The 25,288-nt window shown below is 41.0% G+C and overlaps 2 protein-coding genes across 3 annotated transcripts in view; one reads left to right on the forward strand and one right to left on the reverse strand.

Annotated features, from left to right (window-relative positions):
* The window catches only part of dnah9l (dynein, axonemal, heavy polypeptide 9 like), a gene marked incomplete at both ends in the record, with an annotated part of 32,561 nt that extends 24,699 nt beyond the window's left edge, over window positions 1–7,862 (forward strand). The window contains 24 exon segments of the mRNA XM_079243830.1: window positions 559–693; window positions 821–994; window positions 1,075–1,207; window positions 1,304–1,406; window positions 1,595–1,717; window positions 1,813–2,017; window positions 2,180–2,344; window positions 2,468–2,608; window positions 2,857–3,027; window positions 3,099–3,221; window positions 3,322–3,515; window positions 3,830–3,978; window positions 4,160–4,287; window positions 4,371–4,508; window positions 4,654–4,743; window positions 4,833–5,024; window positions 5,097–5,216; window positions 5,517–5,576; window positions 5,922–6,104; window positions 6,316–6,498; window positions 6,725–6,840; window positions 7,152–7,264; window positions 7,369–7,509; window positions 7,615–7,862. Of these exon segments, the coding sequence (XP_079099956.1) occupies window positions 559–693; window positions 821–994; window positions 1,075–1,207; window positions 1,304–1,406; window positions 1,595–1,717; window positions 1,813–2,017; window positions 2,180–2,344; window positions 2,468–2,608; window positions 2,857–3,027; window positions 3,099–3,221; window positions 3,322–3,515; window positions 3,830–3,978; window positions 4,160–4,287; window positions 4,371–4,508; window positions 4,654–4,743; window positions 4,833–5,024; window positions 5,097–5,216; window positions 5,517–5,576; window positions 5,922–6,104; window positions 6,316–6,498; window positions 6,725–6,840; window positions 7,152–7,264; window positions 7,369–7,509; window positions 7,615–7,862 (3,528 nt within the window).
* Window positions 7,863–8,071: 209 nt separating this feature from the next.
* LOC306758253 (uncharacterized protein) lies at window positions 8,072–21,499 on the reverse strand. Of its 2 annotated transcripts, XM_079243507.1 has the most exons (11): window positions 21,148–21,499; window positions 20,032–20,119; window positions 19,138–19,239; window positions 16,255–16,320; window positions 16,091–16,119; window positions 15,873–16,010; window positions 15,650–15,736; window positions 13,404–13,478; window positions 13,197–13,303; window positions 10,281–10,461; window positions 8,072–10,050 (listed from the first exon to the last, which is right to left on the reverse strand). In XM_079243507.1, the coding sequence occupies exons 1-11, from the start codon at window positions 21,304–21,306 to the stop codon at window positions 9,061–9,063; spliced, it is 2,022 nt and encodes a 673-aa protein (XP_079099633.1). In that variant the 5' UTR covers window positions 21,307–21,499; the 3' UTR covers window positions 8,072–9,060. The 2 variants fall into 2 exon arrangements, with proteins under 2 accessions (XP_079099633.1, XP_079099634.1); XM_079243508.1 differs by lacking the exons at window positions 20,032–20,119; window positions 21,148–21,499 and having other exon boundaries at window positions 19,111–19,214.
* Window positions 21,500–25,288: the final 3,789 nt, after the last annotated feature.

Below are 25,288 nucleotides of genomic sequence, written 5' to 3' on the forward strand. Positions count from 1 at the left end.
AGCCCTCTTCACCTTTTGGCTGAAGCCCATCTGTAAAAGATGTCTTTGTTGATACATTACACAGACAGAAGCAACTTAACTCTGAATCATAGTGTATTTGTAGTGTATTTGTATACATCTTATCAAGTGCTGCAGAAATTTTACAGTATTTTTGGTTTCAGTAACCTGTTACACGATCCTGGCTTGACTTACACACATAACCTGTTTTGCTTCTGCTTTTCCTGCCAGTTCGGGGGTGCACTAGCTGTACTTCCCAATGTTGCCTCTTCATTTTCACCTATGGCCAAATCCTTAAATAAGGCCCATCAGTCGGAGCTTGACAGGCAGCCACAAAAAGGCCTTTTTTTCCTTATGCTCAAGAAAATCATTGATTAGCTCCTTTAGGTGTAATTTATTAAATCCTTTTTTTAGATGCATTCTACAGTTTGTTAAACTTTAAGATGCAAGCTAATTGTTTTATTTAAGCACACTGATTGTTTGGTTGTGTAAGGTTTGAACATAGTGCTATTTGTAAGAAATGGTTTGTTTTTCACCATATTGTCCTCCTCTCTTCTTTAGGAGCTGGATAGCAGTTTGGAAACGCTGACAACAGCATTTGAAAAGGCCACAGCGGAGAAGCTTCGTTTTCAGGAAGAAGTCAACCGCACTAACAAAACAATAGAGTTAGCCAACCGGCTGGTCAAGGGATTGGAGGTGTGTGCGCATGGGTCAACTGACAGCTGGAGATTGTTTGTATTTATGCACATGAAATGAGATATTTACTGTAGAGTAAGGTTATTTATCTGCTATGTTGATTAGCAACAACGTGCGTCTCTTTCAGAGTGAGAATGTGCGCTGGGCCCATTCAGTGGCTCAGTACCACGAACAGGAGGAAACTCTCTGTGGAGACCTCCTCCTTACTGCAGCTTTCATCTCTTATGCCGGCTCCTTTTCCAAGAAGTACAGGAGGGAGCTGCTGGACAACCTCTGGATGCCGTTCCTGCGCGGCCAGAAGGTTACGAGAAGGTTATTCTGTAATTAGTTACTCCCCATCATTTCCTGTATGGATACCAATCTCTTTATATTTTTCATCAGGTGCCTATTCCCATGACAGGGGGCCTGGATCCAGTGTCAATGTTAACTGATGGTGCAACAGTGGCTCAGTGGAACAATGAAGGCTTACCAGGAGATAAAATGTCCACTCAGAATGCGACCATTCTCATTAACTGTAGGTAGAGCTTTCAGACGTACCTGTCATCTAATATTTCAGCACAAAGAATAATTTTTTGTGGCAGATTTCCAGGTTATATGTGATTTGTTGCAGGCGAGCGTTGGCCTCTCCTCATTGACCCACAGTTGCAGGGTATCAAGTGGATCAAGAGTCGTTATGGCAACAGCCTCAAGGTTGTCAGTCTTGGACAGAAAGGGTGAGTGTTTCCATTTTTACTATCCTGAAGTGTTCATGAGTGCTTTCAATTTAGACCTCTACAAAAGCTGAAAACGAGTATTTCAGTGGCAAAGCTTTCCAAGGGAAGAAAGTCAGGGGGTTGAAATGTGTTTTCTTAACACACTTACTCGGACTGACTGTTTTCTTCTTGATCCATTAATGCTCCAGATATGTAGATGTTATTGAACAGGCTGTGGTGGCAGGCGACACTGTGCTCATTGAGAACCTCGAGGAGACTATTGACCCTGTTATTGACCCTCTCCTGGGGCGACACACAATCAAGAAGGGCAGGTAATCCTCTGACACAAGGAAATTAGTATTTATGCATAATATTGTTTTTTTGTCTTCTTAATACTCTTTTTTTTTTTTCTTCCTTTCTACGGCAGCTGTATAAAGGTTGGGGACAAAGAGTGTTTCTTCCATCCAGGCTTCAGACTGATTCTTCACACGAAGTTGGCCAATCCTCACTACAAGCCAGAGATTCAAGCCCAGACTACCCTCATTAACTTTACAGTCACCAGGGACGGGCTGGAGGACCAGCTTCTGGCACAAGTAGTGAATCAGGAGAGACCAGACCTTGAGCACCTAAAGGTGGGTTACAGTGGTTGTTAGATTTCTTTGTAGCCACATCAAAGATATTTAGAATCTTACGCTCTTCACTTTTATACCTGGGAATATTATGTTTAAAATACATTAATTCAGGGCATTTTAAATGTTTTTTTTTTTTTATTTATCTGCACTTTTTCTTTGCAGAGCGACCTGACAAAACAGCAGAACATGTTTAAGATAGAGCTGAAGCTCCTGGAGGACGAGCTGTTAACCAGGCTGTCCGCTGCAGAGAGTAACTTCCTCGGTGACAACGTCCTGGTGGAGAAACTTGAGACCACAAAGCACACAGCTGCTGAGATTGAGATGAAGGTAAATGTATCAATCCCCACTTGTGAAAGTGGATTAAGTTAAATTCTCTATGTTTGTCCATCCTTATTTGTTATATTGTGTTCTTCTTCTACCCTCTTTCCTTATTATCCCTGGTGTTTCTAGGTCCTGGAAGCTAAAGTCAATGAAGTCAAGATTAATGAAGCCAGAGAGCACTATCGTCCCGTTGCTGTCAGAGCTTCTCTCCTTTATTTCATCATGAATGATCTCAACAAGATCAACCCCATGTACCAATTCAGCCTGAAGGTAACCGAACGGGAGAAGTGTGAGGTGATCCCCAGCCTAGAAAATAACAAACTTGAACTTGAAGTTAGAAAGTATAAGAAAGAAATGACTGCTATCCATCACAGAGTTTAATGTTTTGTAACATGGATAGAGGACCAGATTAAGCTCTGGAGGAGTTAGAGGAGATGAAAATGTAGTGAAGAGCAGGCAACTAATCAACACCTAACAGTAAAAGAATCCTACAACTGGTTCCTTCTCTTGTTTTTCAGGCCTTTAATGTCGTTTTCCACAAGGCTGTGGAGATGGCAGAGGCCTGTGAGGATGTAAAAAGCAGAGTAAACACCCTCATAGACTGTGTTACATACTCCACCTTCAACTACATCAGCAGGGGACTGTTTGAGAGGGACAAGCTCACCTTTACCGCACAGCTCGCCTTCCAGGTGGGAATGAGTGTGTACTTGTGTGGAGGAAAGATTTACTTTTCTTTCTTACTACGTTCTCCTTCTTTCAGCTTCTCCTGATGAGCAAAGAGATAGACGTGCGAGAGCTAGACTTCCTTCTGCGTTTCAACATTGACCACAACTACGTCAGCCCCCTTGACTTTCTGTCGAACTCAGCGTGGAGCGCCATCAAGGTCCACAAGCACATACATACAGACTGGCAGGATTTCTTTTGCTGACTGTGTGGAAAATACACCTCATGTCGCTTACTGCTGTTGTGCTCTTTATGTCCAGGTGATGAGTTTCACTGACGAGTTCCGAGGTCTGGACCGAGACATCGAAGGCTCGCCAAAGCGCTGGAAGAAACTGGTGGAGTCAGAGTGTCCAGAGAAAGAAAAGTTTCCTCAAGAGTGGAAGGGGAAAAGTGCGCTGCAGAAGCTCATTATGATTAGAGCCCTGAGACCAGACCGCATGACCTATGCACTTAGGTAATAAAGGCTCTGATTCCTCAGAAATGGCTTTATGCTGTGATGACAAACTGAAAAAGAGCCTGTTTGTTTGAAATGGAGAAAACACTTTGATAATCTGCATTTATAAATGTGCGTAAATAATATAACCTGGTAATAGGTCTCTTTCAGTTATCCACATTGCTACAAATATCTATTTGCCTTTCATTTCTATGTCTTTATTTCTTTAATTATTGACTTTGTCAACGTATTTGCTGAGAAGTGGAGTAACAAGTCAGTTCTGAACATAAAATTTACAGTTTCTGATACCCTCCCTTCTTTTGGGTATCCTTTAGGAACTTTGTGGAGGAGAAGCTGGGTGTGAAGTATACAGAGGGCCGGAAGACGGAATTTGCTAAATCTTTTAGAGAAAGTGGCCCTGCATCTCCTGTGTTTTTCATTCTCTCACCTGGAGTGGATCCGCTAAAAGATGTGGAGTCACTGGGTACTTTTCACAAAGAAGCAGACACACACAAACACCTGTACTGTACTTATTCTGTACAAAGTGATGGAATAAGCTTTGAGAAGTGGTCACAAGACATAAACACAAACAAGAGTGGATGTGAACTGTTTTTTTGTTTTTGTACTTGTACTATGTTTGCAAGTTAAAGTCCTTATGTTCTTAGGGAGGAAGTTGGGTTTCACTATAGACCTCGGAAAGCTTCACAACGTCTCCTTGGGTCAGGGACAAGAGACTGTGGCAGAGATTGCCATGGAAAAGGCTGCCAAAGAGGGTCACTGGGTTATATTGCAGGTCTGAATGCAAAAAGAAAAAGATATTTTTGGACCCTGGAATAAGTGGAACCCTTTAGTTGTGAATATGTCATGTCTCTGCAGAACATCCACCTGGTTGCTCGCTGGCTTGGTGCACTTGAGAAGCTTCTCGAGCACTGCTGTGACGACAGTCATCCAGACTACAGAGTGTTTATGAGTGCTGAGCCGGCATCTACGTCCCAGGAACACATTATACCACAGGTAGTGATTCAGTGTACATGCCTAACCCATGATTAATGTGTCCACACACAGCTTGCCTCTACTCATGTAGCCCTCTCCAAATTTCTGGATTACCAAAGGGACTGAGTTTAGATTTATGACCTTTTATCTTTAATGTGTTTCTCAGGGCATTCTGGAAAATGCTATTAAGATAACCAATGAACCTCCTACAGGCATGCATGCCAATTTGCACGCTGCTCTGGATAACTTTGACCAGGTGAGTGTGTTTGCTTTGTGAGACTCATGTCTTAATTTTTTTTTCTCAAACTGATTTTTATTATTGTTCAATAATCTTCCTCTCTACAGGATATTTTGGATCAGTGCAGCCGAGAGCAGGAGTTCAAGACCATCCTCTTCTCCCTGTGTTACTTTCATGCCTGTGTGGCTGAGAGGAGGAAGTTTGGGCCCCAGGGTTGGAACAGAAAGTATCCGTTCAACACCGGGGATCTCACCATCTCAGTAAATGTTCTTTACAACTACCTGGAGGCTAATGCACAGGTAGAAAGGATTCTGATTGGGCAAGTCAAGATGATTACATTATTAGTAATTGTTACTGTCACTATGATGAAGGTGCCATGGGAGGACCTGAGGTATCTGTTTGGTGAAATCATGTATGGAGGACATATCACTGATGACTGGGACAGACGGCTCTGCAGAACATACCTGGAAGAATACATGCAGCCCAACCAGGTTTGTGTGTGTTCTTTAAAAAAATGCATGGGGACATAATTAGTGTCAACATACTCATCCAACAAAGAAACACTGGGCTTTAGAAAAAAAAAAAAAAAACATTACTATGAGATTAAATTATTTTCTAATGCGACTTTGGCTTCCAGTGTGAAGCAGTTCTGTTTAAGACCAGAAATATGACTTTGTAAGAGGTGCCATAGGTGAACCAGGCTAAAGAATTTAGCCTACCTGAGAGGGAATAATTTGATGATTTGTGGAGGACTTGGCGTCTAAAGCTAGCAAATCTTCTTTCACTTTTAGTTTGACCGAAAGCTGGCATTGGCACCTGGGTTTGTTGTGCCCTCCAATCTGGACTACCAGGTAAGTAAATATTGTTGACAAAAGTTCAACCTTTGTCTCCAAAATGCAAAGTATTATCTTATAATGTGAAGACAAAGTTGACAATTGTTCCTGTTAGCCAGCTACAGTCGAGCTGGGGTGTCCAGCTACGGTCCTCAAGGGCCACAATCCTGCAGGTTTTCCACATATCACTGCTCCAACACAGCTGATCCATTTAATGTAAGTCAAGTGTGTTGGAACAGGGATACTTTGAATACTTGTAGGACAGCGTCCCTCCAGGACCAACTTTGGACTGCCATAAGGGGAGTCTATACCTTATATAAACTGAGTGACTGCAATATCCGAATCTGATTTGTTACATATCAGGGGTACCATGACTTCATAGATGAGATGCTGCCACACGAGAGCCCAGTGCATTACGGCTTGCACCCCAATGCAGAAATTGAGTTCCTGACAGTGACGTCAGATAACCTTTTTCACACTCTGCTGGAGCTGCAGTCTCCTGATGCCGTCATGGGGGAGGGTGCTTCGCAGACTCTGGAGGAAAAGGTAACCCCGCATACAATGAAGCTATGTCTTTATATCTTTTTTAAAGGATTTTCAAGTTTTCTTATCCAACCATGAACTTGCCCGAAGACAAAAATGAAAAAAGACATCTTAACTGACCCGTTAAACACCAGGTCCTGTGATTAGTTCAGTGACAAGACAGATACATGACTTTCCCATGCTCTGACTAATTAGTCACACAACTCGTCTGCAGGTGAAATCTATTTTAGATGAAGTCCTGGAAAAGCTGCCAGAGGAATACAATATGTCTGACATCACCTCCAAAACAGCCGAACGGTCGCCATACATCCTCGTCTGCTTCCAGGAATGTGAGCGCATGAACATGCTTATTAGTGAGATACGTCGCTCACTAAAGGAGCTCGACTTGGGACTCAAGGTGAGCTTGAATAGCTCTGTGCTTGTGTGATAGTTAACAGGTCAGCCTTCAGCATCGGGGCTTGTGTGACTTGATAAAGAGCTACCCGTCTTCTGTAACTAAGTAGACAAATTACCAGTAATTATACTTTGCCACAGCTTTAATATATTAATGTCCTTCTGATGTAGCAAGTAGTCCTTTCCTGTGAGTGTTTATAGAGATGGAAGATAAAAATGTCTCTGTACAGGGTGAACTGGCCATGTCCTCGGAGATGGAAAAGCTCCAGTCAGCTTTGTTCTTTGACTATGTCCCTGACACCTGGACCAAACTGGCCTACCCCTCAACATACAGTCTGGCTATATGGTGTGTTTCAGTGTGTGAGCATAGTCATTGTAAAATTGTCAAGATGGGTTTCAGATATTAAGTTATTGGATGCTTTGTAGTTATTTTGTTGTCTAAAGGGTTCAAAAGACTGCAATGATCAGTCAAAATCTGAGTAAATGTCCTTGTAGCATAAAACAATTAATCATTTTGATTCAGCATGCTCTTTTTTTTAATTTCCAGATATGTGGCATTAACATACAGTTGTGTGTGTGTGTGTGTGTGTGTGTGTGTGTGTGTGTGTGTGTGTGTGTGTGTGTGTGTGTGTGTGTGTGTGTGTGTGTGTGTGTCAGGTACAATGATGTGATGCAGCGTTGTAAAGAGCTGGACAGCTGGACTCAAGATCTGTCTCTGCCCAGTGTTGTCTGGTTATCTGGCCTGTTCAACCCACAGTCCTTCCTCACTGGTAACAAAGGCAGCTCTACCAAGGGCATAACATGCATCCTTTAGTTTTTCCAGTATAGTGTGTGTGCTCCTCATTGGTCTGCTCATCGTGTCCTTGCTTTCCAGCTGTGATGCAGTCTCTGGCTCGTAAAAACGAGTGGCCTTTAGATAAAGTGAATCTTACAGTGGATGTGACCAAGAAGTTTAAGGAAGAGTTCAACCAACCTGCCAGGGAGGGGGCTTATGTGTATGGACTTTACATGGAAGGTAGACCAACCCTGTGGTTCCTTTTTTATGTGATGTGCAGCTTGAATTTTGTTTCTTTTTTTTGTTTAAACCCTTAACTTTGTATTCCTCTGTGTTTCGTTCCAGGTGCAAGATGGGACATTCAGACGGGGGTGATCACTGAGGCCCGTCTGAAAGAGTTGACCCCCGCCATGCCAGTCATCTCAGTTCGAGCTGTGCCCAATGACCGTCAGGAGACCAGGAATATCTATGAATGTCCACTTTACAAGACCAAGATCAGAGGGCCCACATATGTGTGGACTTTTAGTCTAAAAACCAGGGAACGGCCAGCTAAGTGGGTGCTGGCTGGAGTGGCCCTGCTGCTCAGTGTGTGAGGGGGGGGGGGGGGGGGGGGGGGGGGGGGGGGCTTGGAAGGTGAAAGGGAGATTTCATCATGTAAAACAGGTGTGTACCAGGTGTTAACAAGGTGAGTCAGAAGCTCTCATCTATGTTTTTTATCATACACAATTTCACATACAGCTCAGTCTATAGAAGATACTGGAGACTGTTCATTTCTGATATGGAACAAAATCAATGGAATTGATTCAGACTGCTTTTCTTTTTATTGAAAAATGATAAAATATACCAAGACAAATGCCAAAAAATTCACACACTTGATCACAGATTGAACTAATAAAGTCAAAGCATGTTTGAACAAATCACATCCTCAAACTGGAAGATACTCTATAAGCAGGAGAAAAACAGTCATGCTGCCTCATTAGAGCGGCACTCAAGTGCGTTCCTTACAACATGTTATGCAGCTTTTTTAATAGTACAATAAATTACACTTGAGACGTCGTTCTGACAGGCTGACAAGACAACTTTACGAGTCTCTTCTGACACATACTCTATTATTCATTCATGCGACTCCAGATGAACGTGTCTGCTTTATTTTCTGAATGAAGCCCACTGGTCACTTTTACATTAAAACAGTGTTGTTTAACATACTTGGTCAGGTTATGTAATATTCCGTATCATTTTCAACATGGCTTGAGTCTGAACAGGAAGCGGTCACATTCAAAGGAAAGGCATACTGAAGTAGTGGTGGATTATTTTAACATATGATCTCTATCTCGCTGTTCCGTGGTTTTCACTTGTATTAAAGACGGCTTTTTATAACAATGCCTGAACTGAGAATTGGGGGAAAACCTCTGCTCAGTGGTCTCTGTTGTCGGTTATGGTCGAGTTGCAACTTCCTCTCTGACATACTCGATGAAAACATCACAAAGTTAGCAACATAAAAAATAGCTGAATGAAATTTGAGGTTTTAAGAGGTTGATTTAGATATTTTTGTATGGATCTCGTGTCTGAAAGGGGCGTCATTATCTTTTTCTCTTTTGCTATTTCACAGTACATATGGGTCTAATATTTAACAATTCAATAAAAAAAGAAATAAAAAGTGTGTTTTTCATCTGTAGACTGTCATGCACGTCCTGTAGCAAGGATGCTATACGTGCAAACCAGTCCAAATCTTTCTACTTTGGCCTCTGTTTTCATTCTGTTTTCTTTGCATGTGTCCACTTAACGTGTTTTCTAGTCACTGTCAGACCAGTCGAGCTCCATCATGTCCATAGCCGACTTTGTCATGTTGATCTTGGTTCCATGTCGCACACTGCAGCTTTTCACAGAGTTCTGATTGGACGATGACAGCATGCTCACCTGCATCCCAGAGTGACCGATGACTCCCACTTCACCTCTAATCTTTTGGCTGATGGCCTCACTGTGGTCGCTTCGGACTCCCTGGACTACAACTCCCATGTCGCTCCTGTGACCCCTGACTCCCAGCTCTCCCCTTACACCATGACCCACCATCTTCATCACTCCCAAGTCCCCCATGTTCATGTCCATGTCACCTAGTCTGTCCATCTCCCCCATCTTATCAATGTCTAAGGAGAGCATGTCCCCCAAGCTCCCCAAACTCCCATGGAGACCTTTGAAAATGGTCGGCAGCCTGCCTCCTTCAAGCGTTCCCTCCACCTCTGTCTCTTCTAACTTGTCCCCAAATTTTTCTATCTCCCACCCTCCTTCCTTCTCACTTTCTCCCTCTGCTTCCCCAAATCCTCCAGAGTACCCTCGGACTATGGTGGTCACTCTGCTTCTCTGCATCCCTCCTCTTTCCTTGTCTCCCTCCTCCCATGTCCTCTCCTCTCTCTCCACTACACCTCCTGGGAAGCTCCTGAGTGTCACCTGCACCCGTCCTCCTTCCAGACTCCCACTATCATTCCGTTCCCTCTGCCCCCAGCCTGTTTCCTCAATAGTTCCTTCCTCTTCCTCGTCTTCCTGCCCGAACCTTCCCTGCAACCCTCGGAGCATGACATGTAGCCTTCCGCTGTCTAGCGAACCCACCCCCCTTTCCAGCATGGCGCTGCTGCCTCGCTCTGTGTCTCCGTTGCTGAGCGTACGAAGGATACAGCTGACACCAGCGCTGCTGACCCCTGCACTGCCCATCCCAGTGCTGCTGGAGTCCTGAGAGTGTGAGCGGAAGAAAGAGCCAGTGGAGCCGATAGACATTGGTGAGAAGAACTGAAAAACACACAGAAGATGAAGGCCAGTCGGTCATTTTCTGAACTGCTTCGTCCAATTTAGGGTTGCTGGGAAGCTGGAGCCTTTCCCAGCAGCCACAGTGCTAACCACTACGCTGCCGTGCAGCCACAGAAGAGGAAGCTCACCATCATAACAAGGTTTCTGTTAATGTTATTATTTTTTAAGCATGGTTGCACAGAGCTTATTCATTTCCTTCAACTTCTACTCACTGGTGACATATTAGAGCGCTCCATGAGTAGAGAAGTTGGACTGGGAGTCATATTTGACCTCTCCATCAGCCTCTCCTCCCACAGTTTCAGCCTCCTTTCTCTCTCCTCCAGCTCCTTCTCCTTGGAGTAAAGCTCCCTTTCTAACTTCCGGAGGCGCTCCAGGGTTGACTCAATTTCACACCTGCAGTATGTGCACATAAGACGCACACAAAAGAAACATAACTTGTGATTAACTGCATGCAGATTTCTCTTAGTTTGCACAGGAATGTCAAGCAGTCACAAAATAATTCATTCCATGTTTAGACTCAGAAAGAGACTGAGAAAAGGGAAACAAATTATTATTTCAGACCTGCATGAACATTGATAAAATTGTTCCAATAGAGTGCATTCTGCCATTTTTAGATAAACCCGCTAATAATAAGCACTTTTCACTAGTTTCCATAATTCATTTTTAATCCTGCGCTGCATCTATTTGAATAAGCAACACAATTTCCTGCAAAATTGGGACACTATGTTACATGTTAAATAAAACATCATTTAAACTGTATTGTTATTGTTATTATTGGTAGTAGTCATAGTCGTAGTAGTAGTAGTAAATAATAAGGCTGTGACGATATGCTTTTGTCCTGATTCAATTCGATTCTGATTTTTTAGGTTGCCAATTCAATTTTAATTGCAATTCTCAAAATTCTTCAATATTGCTGATTTTTGTAAATTACAAACAAACAGAATGTATAAAACTTTGTTTTGCTTGTTGTTGTTTTTTTTAAATTTTATTAGATCATTTTAATTTTAATTTTTAATTAATTAATTTTTAATTAGAAAAAAACAACACAGTACCAAGACCATCAAACCAAGAAGAAAAGTAAAAGATCAATGAAACAATAAAAATTACCAAACATTTTTAAATGAATTATTTTTATTTATTTGGGGAAAAAAAGAAATTATTTTTTTTAACCCCAAAAAAATCCATTTTAAAATTGTGAAACAAAGAATCGTGATTTTTGATTTTTTTTTATTAGATATTCCCACCCCTAGTAAATAATAAAAGAGCATCATAGAGAGGTTAGGGCTTTCTTAATGCAAATGATTTAACAGTATTTTAAAAAATGTTTTTTAATATTAAAATTCCAGGGATTTGAACATTTCATTAACCCTACAACTTGAGATCATTAAAAAACTGTGTGCAGAAGATCTCACCGGGCAGTCCTGCTTTATAGTAAAAGAAATCTGTATTATTCATAACATGGGCTCAGAAACCCTGTATTGAAATGATACCATATAAAACCAAAAATATAAATATTGAGGTTTCACAAAACCCCATTTTCTCTGCCTAAGATGGTTTCAGTCATGCGGTCTGATGGATAACTTGCACATCTGTGAAAGCAAGCATATGCTGCTGCACAAATGACATCTATTTAATAAAAAAGTCCTGTTTATTTCAGCAGGATGGTGTCAGTCCTCATAGTGCACACATTACAGCAGTCCTGTTGTAAAAGATTCCTTTTGTTAAATGCATGCAGTCCAAAACTTTAGTAGCTAACATTGTACATCAGGAACGAATAAGAAGATATTTCCCCATTAAAACTAGTTACTGGTCTGCTTGGTAGCTAAACACCTTCACCAGCAGCACAATAGCAAACATCCCAACATCTTTTTTTTATTATTTATTGATTTTTTAGATAAGTTGTTGGTATCAAATTCAAAATTAATAGCATGTTTTTCACTAAAAGAAAAAAAAATCTATTTCTGCACTTTGTTTTGTATTACTTTTAAGCAGTATATTTTCACATCATCAAGAAAAACTCTATGTACAGTAGCAATGGACCGGCTTCTTGGCCTGCAGCATGCAACTCTCAGCATTGCAGAGATAATATAACTGGCCTATTTCCTCTGAGAGACTCCATTAGTCTCATCTACTGTAGTGAGTGACCCATTTTCTAGAGATCACAATACTGCAGAAGATTTGAACACCAATGGAAAATATTCTGCTGCAGTACTGTTTGCTTCCACAAAAGGTCAGTGTGGGAGTTGCAAAGTGACTGTCCCTGAACATGCATTCACCATCATCAACTCTCCCAGCCGCTAAATATAGACAGAGGTTCAACGCACAGCGCTATTGCCTTCCCTACTCATTCATCCAGCCCCTTCACCTCCTGCTCTCAGCCTCCCCCCTCCCGCCATGTCCATGTTTTTCCACCCATACCCAAAACTTCACTCAGAATTGATTGCCTTTGCTGCGCTCATGTTAAATATGAACAGAATCTCACACCTTCTCTCTCCTGGTCTGTTGCCCATGTCTCTCCCTTTGCCCTGTCTTCCCACTGTCAGCTGTCCACCCTTGTTCTGTCACTTTCCTCGCCGTTTCCGATTTCACATTTACACAACACATTTCTATTCCTCCCAGAACTTCTTCTCGTCAAGTCACATTTGATTTCCCCTCAAGGCCCTGCATCCAGCCGGACCTCCTCTCAGCCCCCACTCCTATGTCCCTCCCCCTCATGGAGGAGTAGAGGAATCTCTTCCATGGACACTTTCCAGAGAACTTAATATAGACTCGAGCAGAGAGCAGGGTCACGCATTCAACTTTTCACCAGAGCTACAGAGCCCACAGAGTTATGCATGCATACTCTTCTACGTGTGTGTGCATGTGGGATATGTGGAACTTGATTAGGAATTAATACATGCAAAAAAATAAAAACCGCTTTCAGGTCTAAAAGGGGAAGAACACTGAAAACTGACAGAAAAGCATTCATGTTTAGATTCACAGCTGTTTTTTTTTTTTACATGTCCACTTGACTTGTGTGTGTGTGTGTGTGTGTGTGTGTGTGTGTGTGTGTGTGTGTGTGTGTGTGTGTGTGTGTGTGTGTGTGTGTGTGTGTGTGTGTGTGTGTGTGTGTGTGTGTGTGTGTGTACCTCCACTGGTCCTTGTTATGTAGGAAAGAGTTACACTGGTCTGGCAGCCTGCTGTCATTTGCCATGGTTTCCAGGGTTACAAGCACATGCTTAAAGTGCGGACGTTCCTGCAGGTGCACAGAAGTCAGCATGAGAAAACTTACTACAAGTATTAAAGTAAGCCATATGAAACCTTTTGCTAACGTATCTCCAGGTAGTTTATCTTACTTTGGGGTCAGCATGCCAGCATTTCCTCATCAACTCCCCAAAACTTGCTGGACAGCTGGTGGGAATAGTCAGCCTCTGGATGTCCAGACACACAAACACACAACACAAATACATCAGTCTTTAACTACTGGACCTCAGATCTTAAGTGTAACTTAAAGATTTTTTAAAAAACATGTATTTGTAAAATAAATAAACAGTTGCAGTCTAAATGAGTATTGCTAATGTCTCTGTGTGAAATCACTTCCTGTAAAACCCCACAGGGGTATTTTGCAACATGTCAGGGAGAATCCTGGCATACTTAAGTGTTGCAAGTTTGCCAAGGCTGCTATCTTTGTGTCATTAGCATGCTTTCATCTGTTAAATATCTATTTTCAAAGTTTAATCACATAATTGAAGTTTGAAGGCAAAGCATATTATTTGTATAACAATTCAACAGCAGGGTGTTTCAGAGTGATTTACAGAGACATTAAAACATTAGAAACATTAGAAAATAAGAAGCATAATTTGAAATAAACTAGAGCAAGAGAGAAAAGAAAAAGAAATAACATTAGATAAAAAAACGATTAATAAACCTGAAAAAAAAAATCTAGCTTAAAAGTATCAGTGCAGATTTGGACTTTTAAATAAAAACTATTGAAATTGATGAAGAGATTTGGAAAATTAAACAAGACTTTTATTTTAGGAGTACAGTCATAAGTTGTTTTTTTTTCCTTTTAAAATCAAATAAAAAAAATAATCAGCTTGTTGTCCAAAATGACTCATTACTAAAAACTACGCCAGTACTTTAAGTCAGGTGCTTAAGTTCTTTGGATTCACTATTATTCCATCTGTAAGTAGCTTAAGTTGATCATTACAACTCTGCCGATCTGCCAGAAATGCATCAGAATATTTCCTCTGAAGTTCTCCATCTGCTGCTTTATCTTTCCAACTATTTTGTTTTCTTTTGTGAGATAGTTGAGAAATTCCAGTCTGGATTCAGAACTGCCCACAGTTGCAACTAATCCTGTTCGTCTTCTCACTCATCAGAAGTGCAGTAAGTACTTGAGACACCATTTCTTTACCCTAACCACCTCTACTCCCTATATTATATCAGTCGGAATAACAAACTAATTAACCACAGAAACTGTCTTCTGTACAAACAGATAAATGGGTTACTGCAAACTCTTGTAATAATGTTCTGATTTTAGTGATATGATCCAGTTTCATTCTGTTCTGCACTTTCTCCAAAGTGCAGAACATCTTCATCTAAAGTTCGTTCTAGTTCAACGGCAGAAGCAGGGCCACCGTCACGCTTTATTTTTCCTCTTGGTATCGACTCGCAGGTTTTTAACAGAACTGGACTTTATGTTCGTGTTTCTTTGCAAACTAGAGCACAGATCCAGAACTAAACACAAAAGACTAGACAGTACTCTTCAGATGCTTTACCAAAAATATTCTATTCCCTTCGCAGTGTTACTGAAATGTTGTTGCTGAAAATCGGTGACACCAAGATATCATCAAAGGTCTGGATGTGCCCACATGGCACCACAATGTAGCACAGGGGATGGAAACAGCTTTTCACTGGGGATTAATCTTAAAATATCACCCGGATTGAGTGGGGAGAGAGTAAGTTGAAGGGTCAGGAAGAGAGGTGTAGCTGTGTGTGGAGAGGGGAAGTCATGGGGAGACTGGGAAAGAGGAAGAGACAGACAGAGTGAGTTATTTAGGGAGAGTATTTGGAGATGAGCCAAGAGCTATGCAGGATTCAAGTTCTCCTGGTTGTTTGCTTGGCTGCACTGTGTGTGTGTGTGTGTGTGTGTGTGTGTGTGTGTGTGTGTGTGTGTGTGTGTGTGTGTGTGTGTGTGTGTGTGTGTGTGTGTGTGTGTGTGTGTGTGTGTGTGTGCATGTGTTGGTATTGAAGTCAGTAACTGACACACAGTCATAGTATTACTATCACTCTCTACCACCTATAAACCTGAAGAAACAACCCTCTCATCACTTGAACTCGTTTTTTTTTTTTCCCACCCGTGCTTGTAAACACTTTAGCCTGGAGAGAGTCTGGCCAATCTCCACTGCTGTGTATCCAGGCCTTACATGAGCAGAAAACTGACATCAGGCCTAAAAATACTCCTCCCTACCAGCTCGCAGTGGAAACCATGAGAGCAGTGCATTGCACTCTCCAGCCGTTTCAGACTCCGGTGGGTCTGCGTGTTTACAGCGGGTTCAAAAAGCTGCTGGTGTGGAAACACGTTATGTGTGCAGGTTACCTCTTGTTTTTCCACCACCAGCCACGCAACCTGCAGCCCCTCGAAGCCTTTGAAAGGAACCTCTCGAGTCAGCATCTCCCATAGCACCTAGCCGCAGATTATTCACATTAATAAAACATTTATAGGTTCCGGTATTTTGTGCTAATCAGGTTTCTATGAGGCAATACTGATGTTTGATGCCTTGTGTCACAATGTTGGTATTTATGAAGTGGTGCCAACTCACCACACCATAGGAGTAGGTGTCACAGGTCTCAGAGACTGGTAGGCTCTGAATGACTTCAGGAGCCATCCACGGAAAAGTGCCAACCACCGTCATATGGGTGGTGTGAGACAGGAACTTAGACGCTCCAAAGTCACAAATCTGAAATCCCAACACAAGGAAGATGATGAAAGTAAGCACAAACTGTGTGTCAGATAAATCACAAGATCGCTGTTACAAACCTTGAGCACTTTATCTGCCGTTAATACCACTGTAAAGAAACAGAAAACCAGTCATTATTAAGCAGTAATGCGATGTAGCCAGTCAGTGACTGGACACGGGACTCATGCTTTTATACTTATGTGTACTGAAAACAAGTTCAAGGGTCAGATCCGACTGAAGTTACCATTTCGTGACTTGAGGTCTCTGTGAATCACTTTGACTGGAGCTTCAGCGTGGAGGTAATGCATTCCTGGAGGGGAAAACATGTTTTATGTTCACTTTCTGTGGAGTAAATGAGGTCTGAATGCAGTTTCATTTCACAACATCTTAGTTCAGACGGCAGAGTGCGGACACAGTATGGGTCAAAGAAAATCCATTTTCCTGATGTTAGTGTTAGAGAGCCACTGTGCTGCTGGGTTTGGAGGTTTCCTGCTGCAAGCACACCTGAATCAGACTGATGGTCAACGTGCTTGGGCAGAACGTGACAAAAAGCTTTTAATTTGAATCAGATAAACAAATAAAACCTGAAGGATTGTGACCCTCGAGATCAGAAGCTGGACACGCCTGACATTTCTAAGTAAGCATTTAGAAATCCTAATTTAGACAAGAAATTACCTTGTTTTGTTTTTTATAAACATGTTTTGTGACTGTCCTGCTAGTTATCTAGTAGAATTGCAATTCTGACATATATATATGTATCATATCTCTAACTATTCATTCCCAGTCTCTTTCTACAAACCTTTGCTTTACTCGCTGGCTGTTTGTAAATAAACCCTCATTTGTGCAGGTAGATCAGTTCATCCAGATTTATTGATCATGTGTTCAAGTAACAGCTGGCTAAAGTCATCTTTTATCTGACCTGCGTTCATGAATTAGACAAAAATCTATACACAGAAATGATCTTGAGACAAAACAAAGTCTAGAAACATGTTTTTAAATGCTGCCCCAGTTATACAGTAGACACAGTAAAAGATTTAGCAACTGGCTAAAACTGGCTTCTAAATACCACTGATCACTAATAATACTGGATGCTAATTGTAATATTTAATAACCTGAAAACCTTAATTAAGATCTATAAATATTTTGTCTTTGTGTCCTGTACAACCATCCTTTGTCATCATAATTTCTTTTTATTTTATATTATGAAAATACAACTTTTCAGATATATCCTGGTGTGTGACGTTTTCTAAGGTTTAGAGCAGCAGCACTTAAGATCAGGGTTTTATCATCCTGCTTTCCTCTTTGTTCATGTCTTCCAAAAGAATGAAGAGTGATAACACTTTTTAGGAACAGGATATTAAAACTCTTTCTGTTTGCTTTACTGATATGCAAGTTCAGCAAACAATAGTTCATTAAAGAAAAAAGTTTTGTCCTGCCAACAGGTTTTCTGCAGACTTTTTGCCTCAAAAAGTTGTGAACAAACTTTTCAACTTTCAGTTTCGATGCCGTTGCGCTGCCACTTCCTGATAAAATCTCAATGGAAAATCAGCTCCTATGAGTGTTTGTTGAAGACATAACGCTTCAGGAACAGACTAGGTGGGAGTCCAGGGCTAAGGGAGACAATTTGTGACAGACCAATAAAACGTAGCGCATTAGGCCTACATTCCCCAGAGACTTTTGTTTTGAAGAAGTGTACAACACGTAACTCTCCTGTGTCAAAAAGTTATCCGTGCCAACTGTCTACGACTAAACTGATGTTAAAGGAAATGTGAACAGTTGAGATTTAATCTAACAGGAAAGTATTTGTCTATAACTTGCTGTGTTGACATTTAAGCATTTATTGTATGTGAATGTATTAGCTGTCAGGAAAGATACCATATGCTCACAGTGGAGCCCAGATGCTCTCCTTATGAAACCTGTTACAAAAATTTGGTAGGGGGCCAGGCAGGCATAGACCAAGAATATCAACACCAATGCTGGTTGTTACTAGTGTGATCACATTGATACTTTCATGTAAAGCTACAAAACTATTAAAAACCTCCTAAATAAGGAGGATAAAGTGGCTTTGGGTGGATTTGGTTCATTGTTGTGACAAAGCATTTATCTGCACACACAAAATCAGCTTCTATCGGTGAAAAAATGCCACAGTCAGATTTTTATGGTGCGAGTTCTAACTTTAAGTTCATGCATTAAAAGATGAATGCTTTATTTCCACAGATAATCTCTTTGCATTGTGGTGTTAAATTTGACAGCCCTATGAAAATGTTGATAGATATCGCTTTTGATGATAGCAGCCCTTTTTTGATTTTGCACTGGATTGATACCAAATCCCGCAGAATCACACACTCCTAATGTAAATGAGATTTTCTTTTTAAGTAGCCGCGTAAATAATAAAGCAAATTTTTGTAAACATAAAGATTCAGTGATATATTTTTTTTATATACAGTTGCTTAGGATGATCCTTTATGATCCCAAGAACAGAGAACTTTATCTTCTTCTTGCCACCCCAAGAAAAACACAAAGTTTTTCAGCTTGGTTGCTTCATTTTCCTAAAGAAGCTTGCTTGGCCATGGGGCAGTGATTAGTGCAGGGGAGTGTTCTTGTCTTCATGTGGAACTACACTTGGCTAAGTTATTTCATGCTTCGTCCCAGGCAGGTCAGGGCTGTGCATGTGGCAGTGTCCGTGTCTTTAGATGCTATGCGTGTTAAATAGATCTTTGTGCTTTCCCACCGCCTTTCCATCAGTAGTTCATTAAAACTGTTCAGCCTTGTTGAACCTTCATCAGCAGGAACACAGAAGGGACACATGCTTCCATGTCAATCATGCTCACCTTAAATTTTCAACCAAGCACACAATTGTTCCTGAACGTCTCGTCACAAAATAGTCCCAACACAAGAGCCAAATGACATGATTTAGTTCTTACACTCTCTAGGAACAGGAGCAAATTTCTGGCATTTTGCAGAGTATGTAACAGTCTTTATATGTCACTGATACCCCCCCCTTTGCATATATAAATATGTTATAATCATAGTTTTTGAACAGACACAGATCAAGAAGCACTTCCTTTTCTATGTTCATGTGGCATCAGAATCTAATTACTTCAAAGAATTCTTGCTTCAGGTGTACCTTTGGCTATCTGTATGGCCCATGTCATGATCTGCTCCATGTCCATCTCCTCACTCTGCTCACTGGAAAGGTACTCATACAGAGACCCACCACTTGCATACTCTGCAAAGTAACACACACACACACACACACACACACACACACAGAAATAGTGGTCATCATAAATCAGCATAAATACCTGTAGTATTTGTTTGTGCATAGTTACACATTCTATTCAAAGATTATGCAAAATGATGTCAACACACTGCAGTAGCAAAAAATACAGTTATATTCTGAGCTAAAATGTCAGAATGCATCATCCAACAGATGCTTTTTCCAGGTGAATATTAAAATAAGAGTTACTGAGACTAAATCAATCTCCTAAACCCTATCTGTGCTTAATGAACTCTGTTATGCTTCATAGGTTGTGGACTTGTACTCAGTGGGAGTGAGTAACTGTTGCTGGACAAGTCTGCAATGATGTGTTGGTGCTTTATCTCAGTCACACAACCCCATCCAGGATTTCAACCACATCTAAACATGCCAGTGTCCGTTACAAATGTCCTGCCAGTAAGAAGAGCAGGAAACAGTGTTCAGTGTGCTCTGATAGCTCAAAATGCTATCACAAACACCACTGGAGCATGTGCTAACATGCTAATATTAATGTTTTTTCTATCTTGGATGAAATACAGAGAAAAAGATCATCATCCAAACTCCTTTATGTCTTGCCTTTCAACTTTAACCTGTCTAAATGTTGATGCTACTTTTATATTTTAGGCTTCAAGCTTTTTGTTTTATAAGTTGTGCTAAATTTGAATTTAAGTAAGTTTAATGCACTAACAGCTTCATGTTGTTGCGAGCTTTCTACAAAGAAGCGCAAATCTCACGATCACATGCACACATGAGGGGTCTGACCTGTGACAATGCCATAGTTGGGAGATTCCAGCACGGCTCCATAAAACTGAATGATGTTTTTATGACTCAGTACACTGAGAATCTCAGCCTGGACAAGGAGACATGTAAAAGAGAAAGGGAGGATTAGAAAACTTCAGCAGGATTCAGTTGTCTCACTGGAAAAAAAAAATCATTCCTTCATGTTTAAACCTTAACATTTGATCTAATTTGGAAGTTATTTATCTCCAGGAGGCCTGAGCTGAAGGCTGAACTAGTCTGAGCCTCCAAACCAAGACTGTCCGCACTCCTGTGACAAACATGTCATTAATCTGAGCTGACTTAAGCTGCAGATTTTGCCAAGCGGCACAATAACCACCCATCAATCATTAGAAATCACATAACTGCTGCAATTAATTCTCTTTCTTTTTTTTTTCAAAATAGTTTTCTTCTCAGATCATATGCAAGGGTATTACTTTCTGCAAAAAAAAAAAAAAAAAAAAGTTTGTTTGTGCGTCTTTGCACACATATCTGTGTGTGTTAAATCCATTTGCATTTCCACGTGAACTGTACACGCACACACCTGCATGTGTTTGCATCACACACTGTGAGAAATTCAATGTCAAGACAGCCCACAGCTCAAAATGTCGTCCTAGTTTAGCTTTGAGTTTGTCCATGTGAATGCAAGCGTCTTTGCTTTGCCTGTAATGTGTATGTGTACCTTATCTAGCGTACACTGTCTGAAATCTGCAGCTACAATTTAACATCGTCTGTTTCTCTTCCATAAGTCATAGTTACATAAAACAGGCCGTACCCCCCAACCCCTGTAATGTTAGCAAGGAAGAAAATCACAATTAAGTCACCATCTGGATCACACTGGTGTGGACTCATCGCCCAGCCTCAAATGACCAAACACCTCACCCGGGCAGTGGGAGGGGGGGGATAAGTATGCTTTAGATAAACACATGTACAATGGTAGGCAACAGATGAGGAGAAGAGGGAAGGGAGGGTACTTTAGATCTTAAGGGATATTAAATTGAAACAAAGTCTAGACCTGCTCTGTGGCTTAAAGAAAAGCTCATAACTAATATAAACCCTGCATATCCAGATAATATTTGTGCTTGTGTGTCTCCACTTTACCTCTTTGTCGATCTTCAACAGCTTCTTCACCGCCACCTCCTTATCTTGGGATATCCAGAGGGCTCTGTAGACGCTCCCAAAGCTGCCTCCTCCACAGTTCTCATAGAAAAGCAAATCCTCATGCTTTATCTGTACAAACGACGAGCCAGGGGACGACATGGCATACTGACTCACACACACTCAAACACACACATTCACACACTCGAACCCCCCTCCCAAAAAAAAAGCTTAAGCGCTCAACCCTCAGGCCTGATGTACAAAAAGTATACAAGTCTGGCTCCAAGAGCGACAGATAAGAACTAAAATGAGCAACACAGTAGGTTCCACCACAGGGTCGGAGGGGATGTTGTCAGTCAGCTGAACAAGGTTGTCAGGGAGAAGAAACCAGAAAGTACTGGAAGGAGAGAGAGAGAGAGAGAGAGAAGTTTTCTCCCTATGAGTCAGGAAAAGTCGACTGTGACTTCCAGATGAGGTGTTACATTGCCTGATAGTGGTCATCCCCTGCAACTGCAACGCTGAGCGCGCACACACACACGCACACACACAAGCTTAGGGATGAAGGAGAGGTAATTCAGTATGTTTAAGATTGTAGTCACTGTGTGCAGTCTGTTTGTAGCAGGCTCACGGTGTAAATATGGTCACTGGCATCCAGGGCATTCCTTCTTCCTGCTTAACTGTGGCTATATAAAGCTTTCTATACACCACACACACACACACACACACACAGCTCTGGCCTAAAGTGTGTCTGGCACACTAAATCAGTTAGCAGTAAGATTTATGACTAGAGATACTTAAATCTATTTGTTACACACTCGGCTGCTAAAAACATACAGTCACCAGAGAAGCCAGCAGGGACAGAGTGTGTTACTCAAGCAGACAGGAATGACCCACTGACATCATCAAGCAGGATGGTCATGCTGACATCACCGTGCAGGGACAGGTGACATCAGCTATGGGATGTGACAGCACTCAGTCAGTTACTGACAGTAATTAAATACAAGCTTAGTTCAAATGGATTCACTGAATAAATACGACGCGATATCTGCTGGCAGCTTCTAGAGGCCACAATGGCACCCTATAGCGATGCGTCGGATGAACAGGATCCTTAGAGAAAAGCTGGAAAGATCTGGAACATCAGTTCTGAAGAAATATTCATAAAGTTACCAAGTTGTGTGTTTTCTGCTGGAGTCAGAAATGTTGTCAGCAGTTGACTCGGAATAATGTAGAAAAAAAAAAAAAAACTAAAGAAAAGAAAAACACAGGCGGAAGTCCTCAGCAAGGAGAGTGCTCTTTTTACTTGTGTGACCGAGATTAATACCAAAGTTTAATGGGATCTACATTTACCCGTGTAATGCTTATGTACTGATCCACGTGGAATGTATCAGGGTAGATGGACCATCACCGTTTGGGATGAAATTTGCAGCCTCAGTATTTATTGCTGTTCTTTTGCCCCATGTGTAAGCAAAATCTTCTTTAGATATGTTTACATATATATTAAATACTTTTTTTGTGGGCTGCACGGTGGCATAGTGGTTAGCTCTGTGGCCTCACAGCAAGAAGGTCTCTGGTTTAATCCCTGGCTGGGGCAAGACTGCATGTTCTCCTCGTGTATGCGTGGGTTTTCTCCAGGTACTTCAGCTTCCTCCCACCGTCCAAAGACATGCATGTTAGGTTAACTGGTTATTCTAAATTGCCCCTAGGAGTGAGTGTGAGTAGTTGTTTGTCTCTGTGTGGCCCTGCAATGGACTGGTGAGCTGTCCAGGGTGTACCCCGCCTTTTGCCCAAAGACTGCTGGGATAGGCTCCAGCTTCCCCGCGACCCTTCATTGGATTAAGCAGTAAGGATAATGAATTAACATTTTTTTGTTTTTGATTTGACACCAGTATATCATAAACAAACTTCTATTGAACACATTCCCAGTCACAAATTCACAGGTTGAAAAAAACCCAAAAACATGTACAGAAAGTCGTGAGGTTTCATCCTCCTCAGTTGAAACATTGGACACAGTTGCCCTTGCCATTTTTGTGTTTTTCATTCTGCTTGATATGCATGAAGCGTTCGTGTGTGTGTGTCATGTGATTACATGGCTCCATCTTACTAGTGAGGCAGTCATGCAGGAGATCCACTGGCGCAGGTGTGGGGCCACATTCCTGCAGGTTTTACATGTTTCCCTCTAACACATCTGGTTCAAATTAAATAGATCAGCAGCTTATTCAGTTCAGCTAAATGATGCTTTCCAATATGAATGAGGTGTCTTGAAACTGGGAAACATCTAAAACTCTCGAGGACCAGAGTTGCCTGTCCTGAGCTACTGGCATTTGATGAAAAGAATAAAATATGGATGGGAAAAAAGTGATGTACAAGTGTTGCTCAATATATTTTTTTTTAAATTCACAAATTTACTAAAATGAAAGTAAATGCATGGTACAGTAAAACTACTCTTTTAGAGTGTTTTTGTTGTTTTTTTTGTTGTTTTTTTAAATAAAAAAAAGTAACTAAGGTAACTCGTAACTGCCCACACTCTTTGTCACTTAGATTGACTTAAATGTGTGTCAGTATTCTCTGGGGATGCTTTGCTAAAATATAACAAAGAATCAAAAACCCACAATATTTAAATTACATGCAAAATTGGGTTCCCAAACTAGAAAAATGATGGCAACATTTCCTCCTTCGTGGCTCCACTCTCTACAGTTTCTGCATGCCATATTTTTTGCCTGTAAACCACAGTAGAGTTGCTAAGCTGATTTCTCTTTTGTAGTATGTGGATATCTTACTCTTTCAGACACGCCGTCAAAGAAAACGTGTTGGTATGTCATACATTTACAGTATTACAAAACATTAGTTTACCTGTTGTCATAAACATTTAAATGAAGCAGTTTTCCAGAGCAGGCTGCTGCAATCTTTGAGATTTTGCTCTGGATTTCGATTGACAGACCAGCCTCAGCATCTTCAGGTTCCACTGCTTACCAGGAAAAACTGTAATCATGAAGGCATCGTCACTGTTAAATTAGCCTTTTTTTTTATTATTTACAATGCAGACAACACAAACAGTACAATTATAGACTGCTTTAGGGAAAGACAGTCTCACGGCAGTTCTCAACACACATCATCACCGCAAAAGCTCCTGAGATTAAAAAAAAAAAAAAAAAATTAATAACACACTCAAAATCTACACTCACATATACAAACAAAAAAAATCACACAGACTAAACACAACTGGTAGATATGACACGATTTCCCCTTAAAAATCAGTTTATGTTTAAACTCTGGATCTGCAAATCCTGCCCAGTGAATGAGGTGCAATTTGGTTTTACAGCTGATCTCAGAACTGATGCGGTCAGGCACCTTCGTCATCTAGAATGATTTAGATTCAAGTATGCACTCCAAAGGAAAGAAGTAATATTACAGTGATTAAACACTTCTTGTAATACCATTAGGGCTTTTATCAATGTAACACTGCTCCGTGGTTTTACAGTGTCTGGACACTGACATTTACCTAAAGGGTCGCAAATCCTCAAAACCGTAAAGACTTTTGTTCGGCTAATGTCGATTATGAAGTAAATATGTTCCTTTACATTTCTGTATATGCAATAAGGAAAATAAGTCTTGTTGCTACAGCTTGTCGAGTTTCCTATGCGTTTCAGTAGAACCGTCAAAGAAAGTTTACTTAGCAAGCATACAGATACAGTCGTTCATTGTAAACTAGGGCTTATCTGGGGTAGCAAAACAGTACAGGACACTCTGATAGAAATCCACTGTATAGAACGCAAAGCCTATGAAGTTCAGTCATGCAGGATATTGATTTAAGTTCTATACATTACACTTCTATCTAACAGGTCCCAAAGAGTAACAACTAGTACAATATAAACCCTCAATCTGGGAACTGAGACACAGCAACAAGATAGCAGCTGAACAGTTTCTGTCTGTCCAGGAGGAAGAGGCTTGTAACGGCACAGTATAAGACCTTTAATCCATCATACTTCATTATAGTGCTGAAGTCATTGACTGCTGTGATTTGCTACTAAAAGTTCATGTGTATGGAGTTTTTTTTTTTTTCTTTTAACCAGGTAATGTGTTTATGTGTGGTTGGTGTTTTATGCGAACATCATAGAGAAAGGGATGGTGGTGGAAAATTTTGAGT

This window comes from Telmatherina bonti, assembly GCF_933228915.1.
Source record: "Telmatherina bonti genome assembly, chromosome: 7".
Classification (NCBI taxonomy): Eukaryota; Metazoa; Chordata; class Actinopteri; order Atheriniformes; family Telmatherinidae; genus Telmatherina; species Telmatherina bonti.